Consider the following 17,555-nt stretch of genomic DNA (forward strand, 5'->3'; position numbering starts at 1 on the left):
TTTTACTAGGACCACATGCAGCTAGAGGTAAACTTTCCGATTACGTAGCATCTCTGGATTGTGTTTCTGTCTGAGTGTGTACAGCAGTCAAAGACCTTGGTGTGATTATTGACCCTAGTCTTTCCTTTGAGGCTCACGTGAATAATATTACCGTATAAAGCAATTAATGGTCTCACCTTACAGTATCTGAGAGAACTTCTGTACCGTCATGATCCCCCACGCCTACATAGATCAAAAGGTGTAGGCAATTTTTTGGTTCTTCAAATAACAAAGACTACAGCAGGAGGCTTTCTCTTATAAAGCCCCACAGTTATGGAACAGCCTTCCAATCAATGTTCAGTCGAGGCTAAATACACATTTATTTGATATATTTTTCTTAGGAAAAGGATTGTTTGGTGAACTGGGATATTTGTATGCTGTCGTCCCCTCACTCTCACACGTTCACTCAGGTTTGTTGATGGTGGTGTGGTGGGACTTTAATTATCCCAGTGATCCCTCATGTCTGTGTTAACTTTTGGTTCTCCCTTTAAGTTATGCTGCCATAGCGAGTCTTGCCAGAGTCCCCAAATGCACAATGTCCTTAACTTCTATACAACAATAAGGATACATAATAATTCATATCCATCTCTTCCTGTCACCCCTCTTCTCTCTCTCTCTCTCTCTCTCTCTCTCTCTCTCGGTCGAGTTAAACATGCTCCTGAGGTTCCAGTGACCACTGTTCCTGCCCCTCTCCCCTCTGTGGATCTTCCCACTTCGTCCTGGCCTGCCTCTGGATAGTGTTCTCTTCGATTGGAGGCCACTCTGTGTAGCTGGGAATAGTTTCTCATCAACGCCCTGGGGTTCCATGAAATTTCGGAGTAAGAACGGGAGCGCTGAGGATGGATTTGGACTGTAGTTAATGTCAACAGTTTGCTACACTGACTCAGGACTGCAGTTCGCTTCTGATTACCATCACTGCACCCCGCAACATCGTTTATCAGTAATAAATGGACATTCAGTGTCACCCAGATGAGGATGGGTTCCCTCTTGAGTCTGGTTCCTCTCAAGGTTTCTTCCTTATGCCATCTCAGGGAGTTTTTCCTTGCCACAGTCGCCACCGGCTCGCTCATCAGGGACAAACCTACACTTATAAAGATAATCTTATTCATTTTTATTACCACATTTTCTGTGTAAAGCTGCTTTGAGACAATGTTCATTGTTAAAAGTGCTATACAAATAAATTTATTCAATTCAATTCAATTTACCTGAAACAGGTCAGGCCATTTATGGCAATTTGAGACATCAATTGTGTGCATATTCATTGCGTGTGGAATTCTTAGTCATGCCAAAGACTAATGGACATCTCATTTTTACTCCCTCATGGTTTTTCTTTTGTTGGATAATGATAATGTCACATTATCAAAAACAAATTCATCAGCCTTATTTACAGCCTTCTACAGGACAGTGACATAGAGACTTTCTCATTCATATATACATTGGCTACAGGGGTGTCCCCTACGTGTGTGTCTCAGTAAATTCTGGAGAGCTCGTCACACAATGTTCATGCTGAATCATCATATATTCATATGTATACCAATATTTTTTGTTTTAGGATATAAATTGTTTTGAAATTGATCATATTATCAGTGACACATTTCTTTAGGCTTTTCTAAATTACACAAATTTCTACAGGGTTAAAGCAGTGTTTCTCTGCTCCATCCTAGACTACTCACTGCCTCAGAAACAGATGACCAGAAAAACAACTTGGTAGCAAATTTTGTTCTTCTGTACAGGATTTGTAAATAAGTCCTTGGATCAGGTTCGGTAGCTAAGCTAATTTAAGCAAGTAAGCAAGCTAGTACCATTACAATGTATTATGTAAGATTGTAAAGGTTATGTTTAGCTATTAAACAGATATTTTCTGATGAAACAAAACCACCGACAGTGCATGTCATCATCAATGGTGAAGTGGATTTTTATTACCAGGGTGGCATTTTACCTATAATAAAGATTGGTAACATCACCTCCAGCATCAAGAGAGATGGGTCTCACGGCTAACCCCAAAAAGAAGTTGAGTGGGTGGACATTTTTTGCCAGTGTCTGTTGCCTGCCAGAGACCCAAGACCAAAATGAAGATGAGGCAACCCTAGGTGACCTCACAAAAATGTCTTCTCCCTGAGCCATCAGACTCTCCACAATGTTCTTTTAAGCAAAAGCAAATCACTTTCGAATCTGTGTCAATGTATCATATTCATTTGTTAGGAATAAAACAGTGTGGTGCTGTTCTTCTTCTTTCTTTTCTTCTTCTTCTTCTTTCAGCAGCTCCCAATAGGGGTTGCCCAACAGATCATTTAACCCAGCCATTAGGGTTGCACAAGTCAGTCCCAAGCCTGGATAAATGGGGAGTGTTTGGGAGGGTTGCGTTATTAAATGGCCATCCAGCGTAAAACGTGCCAAATCAAATATGTGGATCAAAAATATACATGAAATTATGCAGTGCTGTTATAGCGAAATAATTTGTGATGGTATGATTAAGCACGTACAAACACAAGTGCAATTAGACACACACACATTCATATATTGGGTCAGATTCTCTCAGCCAGTTGACCTACAGAGTAGTTTTTTTTTCCTTTCTAGTCTAATCTTTAAACAGTAGGAAAGAAAAAGAGAGGAACGCAAGAGTGTGTGTAAAAAACAGTGCAGTAGTGTCCCTGGAGAATGATTCTCTATAATTCCACTAGGGGGCTACATATATTCACTGTCAATGGGTCACTGTTCAGTTGGTGGATTTAGAAATGTGTCTCTTTATCTTAAGATAAATTAACAGGTTTATAAGAATTGTTGGTGTCCTGTTGCATATTAAACAGGTCCCCCCACTCGGCCAATTTCTTTGAAATTAAACTGCGAGACCCCAACCCTCTACAGCAGCAAAAATTAACTGTGTGAATACAATTTTTGTTATAACTAAACAAATTCAGTATTTTTGTGAAATCGCACCTGAGTATTCTGGGTAAATGAAACGATGTTTCTCTGCAACTATAAAGTGATCTCTGGTCTTTACATGAAGAGGACATGAGGGGAAAAAGTTGTGGTCAGAGTGAGTTGCCATTTCCTCCTCACATGTCTAAAGCAGTGACAGAGATCTCAGTCTCATCATGAAGATCCTTCACATTAACTTCTGTAAGTTGGTTTCCTTAATATACAGATTTGTGGATTTTTTCTTAATGAACAGTGAATTACCACAAGTGATTTTTTTTTTTTGTTAGATCTACTTGTGTGCTATGGAGCTGCAGACAGTTTCACGGAGAAGTTGGTGGATTTTGGACGAAATGTGACTCTACATTGTGAAGTAGATATAAAAGATGTGTACTGGTTCCTGATAAAGCCGTCAGAACCACCAGTGTTTATATTACGCTCTTTCTCTGGAAGATCTCTGAGGGCAGAATACAGTAACCCGACCTTCAGGAAGACTTTCTCAGTGCAATACAACAGCAGTTTATTCATACACAATATCAGTACTAATGTATTAGGAGTGTATTATTGTAGTAAAACTCCAGCTGGTTCACCTCCTAACATCAGCCATGGATTCAAACTTTACATCCAGAATCATTCAGCTGGTGAGTTTATTTATTATATTTACAGGAAATGAATTTTAAAACTCAGTACTTTATTTTCATGTTATTGAGGGGTTTATTTCATAATAAAAATAGCTCATGTCATAGTTCCAGAGAATCAGACATCTATGACTAGACAGTGCCAGCATCAGACAATTGATAAAGGTGAAGAGATCAGACTGTGGAGAAATTTCCTCATCATATTGGGAATGATGATCTGTATGGGGATCGCTGCAGTCACAGGTGAGTTCGACATCACTTCCTCTGTTCAGTGTGTAGAAATGCTCTTATCTTCTACACTGACTGAATTCAGCACAGCTTTCATCACTTTTGCTGGAAGATTGTAAGAATCAACTTGAAGGCATTTTATAAATCTCATTTCAACATTAGATCACTGACTTGAATCCCACAATTGCACTCAGCTCGGTTTATTCCCACTGCATTGTGATGTTTCAGTCTCGATCGTGAGCTGCTGTGGAAAAAACAAACCAATAAACAGGGATGGAAAACTTGAAGAAGTCACTGGATCTCAGGTAACTTCACTACATACACAAACCCACTTCTCCCTCTGTTACTGAACACCGTCACTGTGTACAGAATGTTTTGTGTGTAGTGTGTGTAGTGTTTTACTGTGTACAGTGTGTCTAATGTTTTACTGTGTACAGTGTGTCTAGTGTTTTACTGTGTACATTGTGTGATGTGTGTTACGGTGTACAGAGTGTGTAGTGTGTTTCTGTAAACCAGTGGCGGGCCGTGCATTTGGTACCTGGGCCTTCAGTGAGGACTTACCCAACTTAATCCACCACTATCACAACACAATTATAGAAACCATCCATACAATACAAAAACCCAATATAACAGTGCGCATATTACAGAGAGAGAGAAAGAGAGAGACATTTCACATATGGACGGTGAAAACAATTTACTAAAGCAAGAAACCCAGTTAAGACTACAAACCTCTACACTACAACTGCAACTGTGCTCCTACACCATCTGGAGCAGTTCAGAATCAATACTTGTCTAATAACATGACAAAAACTTTTAAATGTAAATAAAATACAACCTACTCACCAGAGATGCAGACTCAATGTGCAGCGCCCCCTAGAGGCTGTATTCCAGTGGTACCGCTCATTTTCACTTGTCTGGAAGTGGTGAACAAACCCTTTCCCGGGCTGAGACAAGCTAGCTAGTTTCGGGGTTGGCCAACCTCCTCACGTCTCAAACCAAATCAATTTCTCTTCCTCCGTAGGCATAAAAAAAGTCTAACTCAGACGTATTAATGTGTGCAGAGCTACACACGTGTTTTAACAGTCGAACTTAGCTGTAACAGTTTCCCTCTGACCAACTAATCAGAGGATGGATAAATGCTGACGCTATTCTGGGCCAGCTAGCTGCCCTGTGAGGCGAATATGAAATCTAATTGGCTAAAGAAACAGAGCTATTTCTTAAGGAGACTATGGTTAAAAGGCCAGCAGTAGTGACTTTGAAGGCCCTGTGCAGATTAGATTGACATGGCAGCACATAGAGGCTGAAATCTGAATGAACAAAAAAATCTAACATCCACATACACGTACTGGAGCAGTGCAGCCGAGAGAAACTGTGTACAGTGTGTGTAGTGTGTTAGTGTATATAGATTGTGTAGTCTGTTACTGTGTACATCGTATTGTGTTACTGTGTACACTGTGTGTAGTGTGTTAGTGTATACAGTGTGTGTAGTGTGTTATGTATATAGTGTGTGTAGTGTGTCACTGTATACATTGTTTAGTGTTACTGTATACAGTGTTTAGTGTGTTAGTGTATATAGTGTGTGTAGTGTGTTACTGTGTACATTGTGTAGTGTTACTGTGTACATTGTGTAGTGTTACTGTGTACAGTGTGTGTAGTGTTTTAGTGTATATAGAATGTGTAGGCTGTTACTGTGTATATCGTGTAGTGTTACTGTGTACACTGTGTGTAGTGTGTTAGTGTATATACTGTATAGTGTGTTACTTTGTACAGTGTGTGCAGTGTGTTACTGTTTACAGTGTGTGTGGTGTGTATAGTGTTTTATTGTGTATAGAATGTGTAGTGTGTTATGTATATAGTGTGTGTAGTGTGTTACTATGTACAGTGTGTTAGTGTATATAGTGTGTGTAGTGTTACTGTGTACACTGTGTGTGTGTTAGTGTATATAGATTGTGTAGTCTGTTACTGTGTACATTATGTAGTGTTACTGTGTACACTGTGTGTAGTGTGTTAGTGTATATAGAGTGTGTAGTCTGTTACTGTGTACATCGTAGTGTTACTGTGTATACTGTGTTAGTGTATATAGTGTGTAGTGTGTTACTGTGTACAGTGTGTGTAGTGTGTTATGTATATAGTGTATGTAGTGTGTTAATATGTACAGTGTGTAGTGTGTTACTGTGCATAGTGTGTTAGTGTATAGTGTGTGTAGTGTATATAGTGTGTGTAGTGTGTTACTGTGTACAGTGTGTGCAGTCTGTTACTGTGTACATAGTGTAGTGTTACTGTGTACACTGTGTGTAGTGTGTTACTGTGCGTAGTGTTTTAGTGTATATAGTGTGTAGTGTGTTACTGTGTACATTGTGTAGTGTTACTGTGTACACTGTGTGTAGTGTATTACTGTGCATAGTGTGTTAGTGTATATGGTGTGTGTAGTGTGTTAGTGTATATAGTGTGTGTAGAGTGTTACTGTGCACAGTGTGAAGTGTGTTACTGTGTACACTGTGTGTACTGTGTTAGTGTATATAGAGTGTGTAGTCTGTTGCTGTGTACATCGTGTAGTGTTACTGTGTACACTGTGTGTAGTGTGTTAGTGTATATAGAGTGTGTAGTGTGTTACTGTGTATATTGTGTAGTGTTACTGTGTACACTGTGTGTAGTGTTTTACTGTGTACACTGTGTGTAGTGTGTTAGTGTATATAGAGTGTGTAGCGTGTTAGTGTGTATAGTGTGTGTAGTCTGTTACTGTGTACATTGTGTAGTGTTACTGTGTCCTGGGTGATTTAGTCTGTTCTAACTTTAAACCTTAAACTCTAACCTTAATTTATTCTGAAGGTTAAGGGAAGGAGGCTGGTGGACCTCCAAATGCCTAGAACCTAGAAGAGTCTGTTATGTGTGTTAGAACGAGTATTTAGTGTGTGTAGTGTGTTACAAAATTGTCATGACTTTTTTGCTCTTTTACAGGTATGCTTACCAGAAGCACATTATCAAAGCATCTACAATGTGGTGCAGTTTCACCCTGTCATGTAACACACAACACACACACACACACACACACACACACACACACACACACACACACACACACACACACACACACATATACACTTACTGGTCATTTTTCTTGCTTTCATAAGTTATGCAGCTAAGTCTGAGATTGTGATTGTGGTTAAAGCCTGCAAACGAACACATTTCACATGTTTCGAAGGTGCACAGCTCCAACTTCCGCTTCTTGTTCTCAGTGTTTGACCTCCTGCTACAAAACTGCTGCATTTTTTAGTTTGAAATTCAAACTAAAGGTGTCCTTGTTTCTTTTATCTTTCTGTACAACTTGTATTGTCTTCATCTGTGAGGAGGGAGATAATCAGTTATGGGGTGTTTTATGAAGCACGTATGTACATGCACACACACGCCACGCACGCACACACACGCACGCATGCACAAACACGCCACGCACGCACACACACACACACACAGAAAACCCTAACCAAAGAAAAAACTGACTTCTCTTGTGTTTGTGGAGTGCAATAATAAAAGATGTCTTTTTTTAATGAGTGTGTCTGTTCTTCCACTAGAGGGCAACAAAGAGCAATAAACTCATGGTTGGAACAGGGCTCAGCTACAGACGTAATGTGCTGATGACGTAATTATTCTGATATTTACCACTGTTACTGTGTCTCTGAATGAACTAAATAAATGCTTTCACAGCAGTCACACACCATTAAGCCACTGATTAGAGAGTGGGAGATATAGTGTGTGTTCATGTGCCGTGTAGGAGATATAGTGTGTGTTCATGTGTCCTGTAGGAGATATAGTGTGTGTTCATGTGTCCTGTAGGAGATACAGTGTGTGTTCATTTGTAGTGTAGGAGATATAGTGTGTGTTCATGTGTCCTGTAGGAGATATAGTGTGTGTTCATGTGTCCTGTAGGAGATATAGTGTGTGTTCATGTGTCCTGTAGGAGATATAGTGTGTGTTCATGTGTCCTGTAGGAGATATAGTGTGTGTTCATTTGCTGTGTAGGAGATATAGTGTGTGTTCATGTGTCCTGTAGGAGATATAGTGTGTGTTCATGTGTCCTGTAGGAGATATAGTGTGTGTTCATTTGCTGTCTAGGAGATATAGTGTGTACCATGAAGTTATGGGAAAGGGTATTGGAACAGGCTGAGAAAGAAGGGGAATCTGAAGGTCTGCACATCTCCCTTGTTCTTAAAGATCGGTACCAGCAAACTTCTTCTCCATTCCTCACCCATCCTCTCACCATGTCTCCATCTCAGCTATCACTGGACTGTGAATCTGACACCTCCCGGTAGTTTAAATAAGACTTTATTGTGTGCCAAAGTTTTATTTTATGTGACACAAATAGTGTTATGTTAGTAAGAGAATGGCGATCGGTCATTTTTTACTGTCTGTCAGAAGCTGACTTCACATCCAACTGACTTGTCTTAAAGAAGAAACTCTACTGCACAATATGGGGTCATTTTCTGTTTTGAAAAACAATGGCCAATTAATCTTTCTTTGGCTAGTGTTTTTCAAAACGGAAAATGACCCCATATTGTCAATAATAAAAAAATCCAAATATTGGCCACACAGATATATGTACTTTTGGTACATAGACAGTGAAGTCATCTTGAAAACAAGCAAATTTTGAGTTCAATTGATTTTCTCTTTTTCTTTACAATAATCAGTTGTGGACAGACAATGTCAAGGTGTCTTGGTAGAAATTGATCATGTACTTTATTAGTGTATTTTTTTAATTTTGGGGAAAGTTTTGTATTTTAATGCTTAACTTTTTACTCCAACACATAGCAGAACATTGTAAGAAGAGGACATGAAGTGATCGATATTTCGCAGTTATTTTATTAACAGGTTGTTCAAGTCCCACACCCCCAAAATAACAAAAACAATGTTTAAATAAAATATTTTTTGTGCAATACCACTTTAAAAAAGCGCAATACCAAGTTTTTAATTCACATATCATTATTTTTTAATATCTATGTGTTGTTGGTTTTGCCATTTGTGAATAATAGCTCTCACTGTGGTTCTCTGAAGTCCCAAAGCTTTAGAAATGGCTTTATAACCTTTTCCAGACTGATGAATCTCAACTACTTTCTTTCTCATTTGTGTCTGAATTTCTTTGGATCTTGGCATGATGTCTATCTTTTGAGTATCTTTTGGTCTACTTCACTGTGTCAGGCAGGTCCTATTTAAGAGATTTCTTGATTGTGAACAGGTGTGGCAGTATTTAGGCCTGGGAGGTGTGGCTAAAGAAATTCAACTCAGGTGTGATAAACCACAGTTTTAACAGGGGGCAAACACTTTTTCACACAGGGCCATGTAGTTTTGAATTTTGTTTTCCCTCAATAATAAAAACCTCCATTTAAAAACTGCATGTAGTGTTCACTTGTGTTGTCTTTTACTAATATTATATTAGTTTAAAGATCTGAAACATTAAAGTCTGAAAACATCACTGTAGATGAAAACCTGTGGCTGGTGTTTGTTTGGGGTTGACTTCCGCAGTCAGAGATTTGAGTAAAAGTGTTTCCCTGTGGTTAAAGATGAGTACCTTCCTGTGTGTTTATTGTTCTCCAGACAGATTAAATGATCCATCAGCCTCCCAGTGTGTATGTTATTCTGTCTGACTGATTGATACATATACATGATACATATACATCACTTTTATATATATATATTTATATATATATATATATATATATATATATATATATATATATATATTTATATATATATTCTAAACATCCACACACTCATATACATCGATCAAGCATATCTTTATGGCCACCTGCATAATAATGTGTTGGCCCCCGTTTTGCTGACAAAACAGTCCTGAACTGTCAAGCAACAGATTTATTTTATTCACTTCATAAAATGTGCCAAGTATCTGTCATGTTTAGATGTCTGGAAAAAAAAACAGAAAAGCCCCCACACACACAGTGACTCATAAATGACTAATGTCTAAACTTTCCTCAGTCAGTTCACAAACCCCTGAGGCACTCAGAGACGTGTGTACATTTTGGTTTAAAACAGACATTGATATTTCAGACAAAGTAGAATATAGTCCGTAAAAGTAAAATATAGCCGAACATAACTACTTTATTAAAGTATAATTAATTTGTACACTACACACTCCAGTCAGTAGGTGGCGGAAATGGGCAGGTTTTGGAAAGTATACGAAAGAATGAAGAAAGGGAATATTTCTTCCCCCTCCGGCGTCTTTAAGCAGGTAAATTTAATTAGGTTCATTTGGATTTGATTTGTGTTTTTATTATTAGACACTGTCACAAATCTGCTAATTGTTTTTACTTTGGCGTTATGTGAAAGAGCGTTTAACACTATATATATAATATATATATATATATTATACTTTTCCTTTTTTTCATAATTTCTTTCTTTGGGGTTTGTTACTGAATTTTTGTTGTGTGTTTAATGTTTAATATAAGCATTTTCTATTCTTTATTATAAATAGTGTGCTTTTTTTCTAATGTATTCATTTCCTCTAAATGATTGTTTTCTTAGTTTTGTTATATTGATTGATTGTTCTGTGTTATTGTTGGGGGGGGTTATTGTGGAGTAACTGCTCTAATGAGCACCAATTCTGGGTTTGGGGTATAATCCAACTCTGTTTTGTTACAGGGGCTGAGTATAAGGCAGGGGTGGGTTTTTGGTTAGTGGTTTTCCCTTCACGAGTGTTGTATGAGTGCTGGTGTATGTATGTGTGTGTGATTGTATACACAGGTGTAAAGGAATGGTGATTTGCTGTAGAGGTCTTACTATATTCCTTGCTGTCACGTCTCAGCTCCTGTACCCCGAATCTCAGACTGCTCAGGTTGCACTTTTGTGTATTTTGTACATTTGTGTAGCTATTTTACATATGTGTAACATGTGTTCTTTCTTTTTGTGTTCTTGTAAAATCTTTTCTCTAATAAAATGTATATTTATTATGTTATTTTTATATTCATGTCTGCTACCAATTCACTGTAAGCCACTTTGGAGGGTTTTCCAACATGAACCACCTTTTTAAGGTCATGCTACAACATCTCAATAGGATTCATGCAACAAAAAAAAGCATGAGCATAAATTTATGGCAACCTGCCTAATATTGTGTTGGCCCAGGTTTTGCTGCCAAAACAGTCCTGAACTGTCAAGCAATAACAAATTTGAGCTACAAAAGCCAGCTCCATCTGGGCCATTTTTCCCCTGTATAGGTTTTTATAAAATAGATTTTATAATACATTTATAATAGATTTTTTTTATTTACTACATAAAAAGAGTGTAGTTTAAATGATTTCTTTAAATGTCTGGAAAAAACAGGCAAACCTGTGACACCCAGTGAATCACAAATAACTCGAATGAAATGGCTTAATTTTTTAAGTCATTTTAGAAAAACCAGAGACACTCAGAGACGTCAAAATTTTGGTTTTACTCATACAATATTATTTCAGGAAAAGTAGAATATATATTTCATAACTGAACATAACTGGATTTATATTGTATAAATAATATGTACACTACACACTCCAGTCAGTAGGTGGCTGAAATACACAGGAGAAAGAAGAGGAGGTCTTTAAAATAGAAATTTGCCTCAGAAGAAATGGAAAGAAGTTGCTATTACCTCTGTGTCTGCTATGGGTATGTGTGTATGATCTGGAAAACTCTATTTGGCTACATATATGTAATATCTGTGGGGTGAATGAGCTTGTGGTAAAAATACTTTAGAATAAATTTGTCAGATTCTTCTTTTTCTTTCGGCTGCTCCCATTAGGGGGCGCCACAGCAGATCATCCGTCTCCATACCACCCTGTCCTCTACATCTGCCTCTTTCACACCAACTACCTGCATGTCTTCCCTCACCACATCCATAAACCTTCTCCTTGGCCTTCCTCTTTTTCTCCTTCCTAGTGGCTCCATCCTCAGCATTCTCCTACTGATATACCCCATGTCCCTCCTCTGCACATGTCCAAACCATCTCTATCTCCCCCCCCCCCGTCACCAAAACGTCCTACATGCGCTGTCCCTCTAATAAACTCATTCCTAATCCTGTCCATCGTCATCACCCCAACGAAAACCTCAACATCTTCAGCTCTGCTGCATCCAGCTCCGCCTCCTGTCTTTTACTCAATGCCACTGTCTCTTATCCATACAACATCTCAGGTCTCACCACAGTCCTATAAACTTTCCCTTTCATTCTTGCAGATCACTCTTCTCCACCCACTCCACCCACCCTGCACACACTCTTTTCTTCACTTCTCAAACACACTCTCTATTACTCTGCACTGTTGACCCCAGATACCTGAACTCCTCCACCTTCTCCAGCTCTTCTCCCTGCAACTGATTGAGGGAATTTAGGGAATTGATTGAAGACTGGTTAAGGGAATTTATTTTCCTTTATTTATTATGGATTATTGTGTTAGGTATAAATAATTTAAGGTTGCTTTAAGTAAAGTTAAAGTAAAGGTTGCTTTAAGAAAAGGTGTGTGAGACTCATTTTTTTCCCTTTTTTTAGATTCTTCATGTTTCTGTTAAACAAAGGTAAGATTATTACACACATATACCACATTGTCTTTTCTGTGCATTGCCCTGAGTGTAAATCTCTCTGCATTTTTAAGGGTCATCAGAGAGCATCACAGTTGAAGTTGTTCAAGGAGACTCTGTGATTTTACCGTGTTCAGCTGGGGGCAATGAAAAAGACATATTCTGGCGGCACAATAACACAAAGACAGTGTATGACATCATCGAAAGTAAAGAGGATTTTGATGACCAGGATGCTGCATTCAGGGGCAGAGTCGAAGGTTTTCCATCAAAGTTCACAGAAGGTAATTACTCCATCAGACTGAAGAATGTGATCCACAGTGATGCAGGAAATTACAGTTGCCACATCCCTAACACCAAAACTGTCCATGTAGAACTGAGGCTTAGAGGTGAGTGTGGGTGTTTGGTATTTTATGTGAAATTTTAGTTTACTTGGTGAAATTTATTGAAGTGTTTTTCCACTTTACCTCAGCTGATTTCACACATAATATTAAGGCAAAATCTACATACAAATTTATTTATTTCTGGCTCAGTTACACAATTTCTTTAAAATACTATTAAATACTATAAAATCTGTGTAGATGATGCACATGGCCAATCAAATATTTAAAAAAATGTTCCCACAGTGTATCCAAAGAGATCTCAACATCCAGATATGCAGCAAAACGGAGGAGTCGATATTCAACCTGTCAATCTGTTGTGTTTTTCTGCTGCTTTGTTGGGACTGAGTGTTTTGCTTTTTTGACCATTTGAACAAAATCTGAATGATCTCTTTTTCAGTCGGCATGGTCAATTTATTATTATTCAAAAAAATCAGAATTTAATCATTTAAAATAAAATTCTGAGGTTTTTTTTGTTTGTTTGTTTGATTATCCATCAAATACTGTGCATGGATCAACTAAATGCAATTTTACATTCTACATATCAAATATTGAAACAGAATCAGAAAATTGCACCCCCATTTTTTTTTCCTTTTTAATTCAGCATTTTATTTTAATTCTACTCCAATTTCTGTTTCTTTTTTAATCAGATATTGAAGCAAATCTATTCTTATACATCTATCTAAATATATATGTAGCCCAGCAGATGGATCAGTAATGACACCAGACACAGGAAATAGAATTTAAAGGGGATCTTTTATTTTATACTGCACGTTAAGCGATGCAGCGTTAATTCTGAAAACATTAGGGAAGATGGAGTTGGAAAGGTAGGACTAGTGCATTGAATTGTTGACAGTCAAAAAGTCAGCTTCCCTTATCACAGTGCGCATATCATTTTTTCCAAGTCACAACAGCGAGGGACAAAACTCTTTGTTCAACCAACTAACAGACAACGGTAGCAGCTACTGATGTTAAAAAACAGACAGACACATGCCATCTGAATGCACAGAAGACTGAATAAAGCTGCTTAAGTAACATGAGTAGATGAAAATACTGTCCTTCATAACATGTTACATTGTTGTGTTATGTATGCATAATACAGCTCAAACATTACAAGTATCATTACACAACGTAACACTTAAACCTGGGTATTACATCACAGTAAATACATTCAGAAAGAGTTTATAGAGAGAATGATATTAATTACAATGTCCCAACTTACTTTCTATCACCACTCTTGCACATGCGCACACACACACTGTCACAGCATAGGATATATGGTAGCATAATATATTGCATATATTAAAGAAACAGAATACAGAACTTTCCTTTTACATTTGTAACACGTGACATTAAAGCATTATTATAATTTCAATAATTTCAATAAAATTCATGTACATAACAAATGAACCCCTTTTGTGAAATTACTAAAAGTAAACAACACTTACTTTGATGTTTCACACTCACCCAGAAACACACAGGAGGTTTACGGAGCACTTTCTCCCCTCTTGATAAAACAAAATAACCACATATCAATATCACTAGTTCACATACAATTATAAACAAAACTGTCTCAAACTCTTCTAATATTGATTATATTTAATTACTTACGCTTCTTTGAGAAACAATTTCGTGCTTTTCCACACCACACGAGATATATCCCAACAGAAATCGCTGTCAATCCGCCAAATACACAATCATCCGAATAACAGAAACACACAGGAGGTGTTTAACTCACTTTCCTATTTCGTCACTCCTTGTGCTTTACGGCCAAAATGCACCAACTAGATCACGTTGTGCAGCGCTCTGTTCACCGGACGGAAACAACCCTTTAGCATTACAGTTCCGTTTTTTAAAGGGCCAGCGATACTTTTTAGCGATGCATGAAAAAGGGCACATTTAAACCAGAGCTTAAATAACGTGAATGACGGTATCTTTTTAACCTGGTTACATATATATTTATAAATATTATGAAATTAGGGTTAGGGTTAGTGTTAAATGAATTTAAATGAAAAGGAATCTTGTTTTTATTTTTGTTTCTACATTGAAAAGTTCCGTAATGTGTACAACTCAGGGTGTCCGCGGATCCTTAAAAAGTCTTAAAAAGTCTTACATTTCATAATATAAAAATAAGAAATGAGATCAATGCAGTAAAACCAAATGTTCAGGTTAATGACGTTCAGTGTACATGCCTCGTGTTACTTTGCGGTGTTTTTTTTTATTTTTCCTTAAAGGTTTAGGCCAGGGGTCACCGACCTTTCTGAAACTGAGAGCTACTCCTTGGGTACTGATTAATGTAAAGGGCTACCAGTTTGATATACATTTCTGAAATAGCAAATTTGCTTAATTTACCTTTAATTATATATTATTATTAATTATTAATGATATCCATCTATGAAGACACTAATTAGGTTAATGATTTCTCACAATAATCATCAACAATGATTTAAGAAGGTAAGGAAACAGCTATTTTTAGAAAAGGCCCACGGGCTACTCATGTGGTCCTTGCGTGGTCCTGGTTGTTGGTGACCCCTGGTTTAGGCTGTCAATGATTAGTCAGTCCAAAGACAATGTTTTGCAGTTCTTTTACTCTTTCGGTATATCAATAAACAGTGTGTTAAGGTAATTGGTTGAATTGTGTAATGTTTTATTTTATTTCTACAAAATTGGTCTTTATTCTGCATCGGATTAAAAAGATCTTAAAAAGGTGTTTAATCTAGAAACCTGCAGATACCCTGACAACAGCGTTTTAGTGCCACGTAAAGTAAATCAATGATTCCGAGAATAAAATCATAGCATTGTGAGAATAAAGCTAAAATTTCGAGAATAAAGTCGTAGCAGCACGGGCTGAAGAACTGGTGTACCGGTGTTACGAGATACTGGTTAACAGATTCTGTGACCATCGTGTTTTGTGACCTTAGTCCACAACATAACACCTCTTGATGATGATGGCCAAGAAGAATCTCCAGTAAACCCAGTAGACCATAAAGATGGCAGGGTGGTATGAGACAGGATTTGCCAAATTCCCTTTAAATAAAATTAGTTAAAAGTCAAGAATTGTTAGACTTTTACAACTGTGCAAACTGACAAGTGCAGATAAATATGTAAGTATATGTACAGCATGTATCTTCTTCTTCTTTCGACTTCTCCCATTAGGGGTCGCCACAGCGGATCATCCGTCTCCATACCCCCCTCACTAGTCAACACATTTCCATCTCCATCTCCATCCTTAATTGCTCTAACTTGCAGCATATCCTCCCCAGTTTGGTTCCTCTGCCTGCCCAATCTGTACAAATCCTTTTCTCCTTGCTTAGTGTCCAACTTCTCATACAGCTCCTCATATGGCTTTTGCCACATCCCTCTTCACCTGCTGCCTTGTTCTCCTGCAGTTGTTGCCCAATCATCCAGCCCCTCTTCACAACCACTGAGCCCCTGTCTGACCTCTTCCCTGAATCTCACACTACAGTCTTCCTCCTTCAGTTTCTCCCATCTTATTCTTCTTTCAGTTCTCACTCTCCTCCTCTTCTTCTTCACCTTCCACACCATGATAGAACAGTTTAAACACCTCCAATGTTCCTGGTCTTACTCCCTTTCCACTTGGTCTCCTGAACACAAAACATATCTACGTTTGTCCTCTCCATCATATCAGCTCCCTCTCTCCCTTTACCCATCATAGTACCAACATTTAAAGTACCAACCTGAACCTCCACTCTCCTCCACTTCTCCTTTCCCTGCCATCTCTGTAGACGTCTTTCTCCTCTCCTTCTCCTCCTTCGGCCAACAGTAGCCCAGTTTTGCTTGACGATACCTGTGGTGGTCGTTGGTAACCCAGGCCTCGACCGATCTGGTATGAAATTCTGGTTCGTGATCCGCATATTTGATTTGGCATATGTTTTACGCTGGATGTCCTTCCTAAAGCAACCCTCCACATTTATCTGGACTTGGGACCGGCCCTAAGAATACACTGGCTTGTGCAACCCTAATGGCTGGGTTAAATGTACAGCATGTATATATACAAATATATGTAAACATATGTACAGTAAATAAATATAAAGTCTATAGCAGTAAAGAGATGTGTAGACACTGTTGAAAAGTACAAATTAATAATTACAAGTCTATGGCAGTGAAAAATGTGCAGACACTGTTGTAAAGGTAAAGTAGAAGGTTATAAGGCTATGGCTTTGAAAAAAAATTTGCAAAATCTGAATAAACAAGTACACTATATATATATATATATATATATATATATATATATATATATATATATATATATATATATACATTGTATGTATAATTGTAAAGAAGTTAATACAGTGAATACTATTAAGGTGTTAATACAGTGATCTAACGGTGTAGTGTAGAGTTCAGAAGGGTGATGGTGGATAGAAAAAACTAACCTGCTGGTCCTGGTGCGTATGTTCCTGTATCTCCTTCTTGATAGCATGTGACTGGGACTCTAGGAGGTTGATCAACCCTCACTCATAACAGGTAAGCAAGTTTGGGGTTAACCAACCAAAACTTATGTTATCTATGTGACGATAAATGAAGCTTGCTTTCTGTAATTCCCCCTGGTCTGACTCGGAGTGCACGCCCACCGTTCGGAGAAATTCTGCTATGCATACATTCAGAAAGAAGCAGTGGGGGTTTGGTTGACGTCACCTCAGCCTTCATGCTGACAAATTATTATACATAGATATATAATTATAATATAATTAATTTCACCCCCTGATCCTGTTGTTGAACTTTTATATGTCTTGAAAAAGTAAAATAAAATTTATGATTTCTTTACCGAGGACAGGTAGGGATTTGT

At 37.9% G+C, this 17,555-nt stretch overlaps 2 protein-coding genes across 6 annotated transcripts; both read left to right on the forward strand.

The window, feature by feature from the left end:
• Window positions 1-3,058: 3,058 nt before the first annotated feature.
• LOC124380004 lies at window positions 3,059-6,881 on the forward strand. The gene is made up of 5 exons (XM_046840679.1): window positions 3,059-3,159; window positions 3,246-3,596; window positions 3,702-3,836; window positions 4,050-4,126; window positions 6,780-6,881. Exons 1-5 carry the CDS (start codon window positions 3,135-3,137, stop codon window positions 6,843-6,845), a joined length of 654 nt encoding a protein of 217 aa, XP_046696635.1. The 5' UTR covers window positions 3,059-3,134; the 3' UTR covers window positions 6,846-6,881.
• A 3,128-nt stretch (window positions 6,882-10,009) lies between these two features.
• On the forward strand, window positions 10,010-13,305 carry LOC124380006 (V-set domain-containing T-cell activation inhibitor 1-like). 5 transcript variants are annotated; one of them, XM_046840681.1, is made up of 6 exons: window positions 10,010-10,059; window positions 10,572-10,662; window positions 11,358-11,465; window positions 12,340-12,365; window positions 12,443-12,754; window positions 12,992-13,305. In XM_046840681.1, exons 3-6 carry the CDS (start codon window positions 11,428-11,430, stop codon window positions 13,108-13,110), a joined length of 495 nt encoding a protein of 164 aa, XP_046696637.1. In that variant the 5' UTR covers window positions 10,010-10,059; window positions 10,572-10,662; window positions 11,358-11,427; the 3' UTR covers window positions 13,111-13,305. The 5 variants fall into 5 exon arrangements, 4 of the variants coding, with proteins under 4 accessions (XP_046696637.1, XP_046696636.1, XP_046696639.1 ...); XR_006924565.1 differs by lacking the exon at window positions 11,358-11,465; XM_046840680.1 differs by lacking the exon at window positions 10,010-10,059 and having other exon boundaries at window positions 10,308-10,662.
• Window positions 13,306-17,555: the final 4,250 nt, after the last annotated feature.

Source organism: Silurus meridionalis, chromosome 26 (genome assembly GCF_014805685.1).
Source record: "Silurus meridionalis isolate SWU-2019-XX chromosome 26, ASM1480568v1, whole genome shotgun sequence".
In the NCBI taxonomy this organism is placed as follows: Eukaryota; Metazoa; Chordata; class Actinopteri; order Siluriformes; family Siluridae; genus Silurus; species Silurus meridionalis.

What these genes read in the sequence shown, in the direction of transcription:
- LOC124380006 (XM_046840681.1), top strand. Translation starts at nt 11,428, where the DNA reads ATGGAAAGAAGTTGCTATTACCTCTGTGTCTGCTATGG. An exon ending in TACCTCTGTGTCTGCTATGG is followed by an intron (nt 11,466 to 12,339) that starts GTATGTGTGTAT and finishes CCCTTTTTTTAG; the next exon opens with ATTCTTCATGTTTCTGTTAA. An exon ending in CATGTTTCTGTTAAACAAAG is followed by an intron (nt 12,366 to 12,442) that starts GTAAGATTATTA and finishes TGCATTTTTAAG; the next exon opens with GGTCATCAGAGAGCATCACA.
- LOC124380004 (XM_046840679.1), top strand. Translation starts at nt 3,135, where the DNA reads ATGAAGATCCTTCACATTAACTTCT. An exon ending in GATCCTTCACATTAACTTCT is followed by an intron (nt 3,160 to 3,245) that starts GTAAGTTGGTTT and finishes TTTTTTTGTTAG; the next exon opens with ATCTACTTGTGTGCTATGGA. An exon ending in CATCCAGAATCATTCAGCTG is followed by an intron (nt 3,597 to 3,701) that starts GTGAGTTTATTT and finishes CTCATGTCATAG; the next exon opens with TTCCAGAGAATCAGACATCT.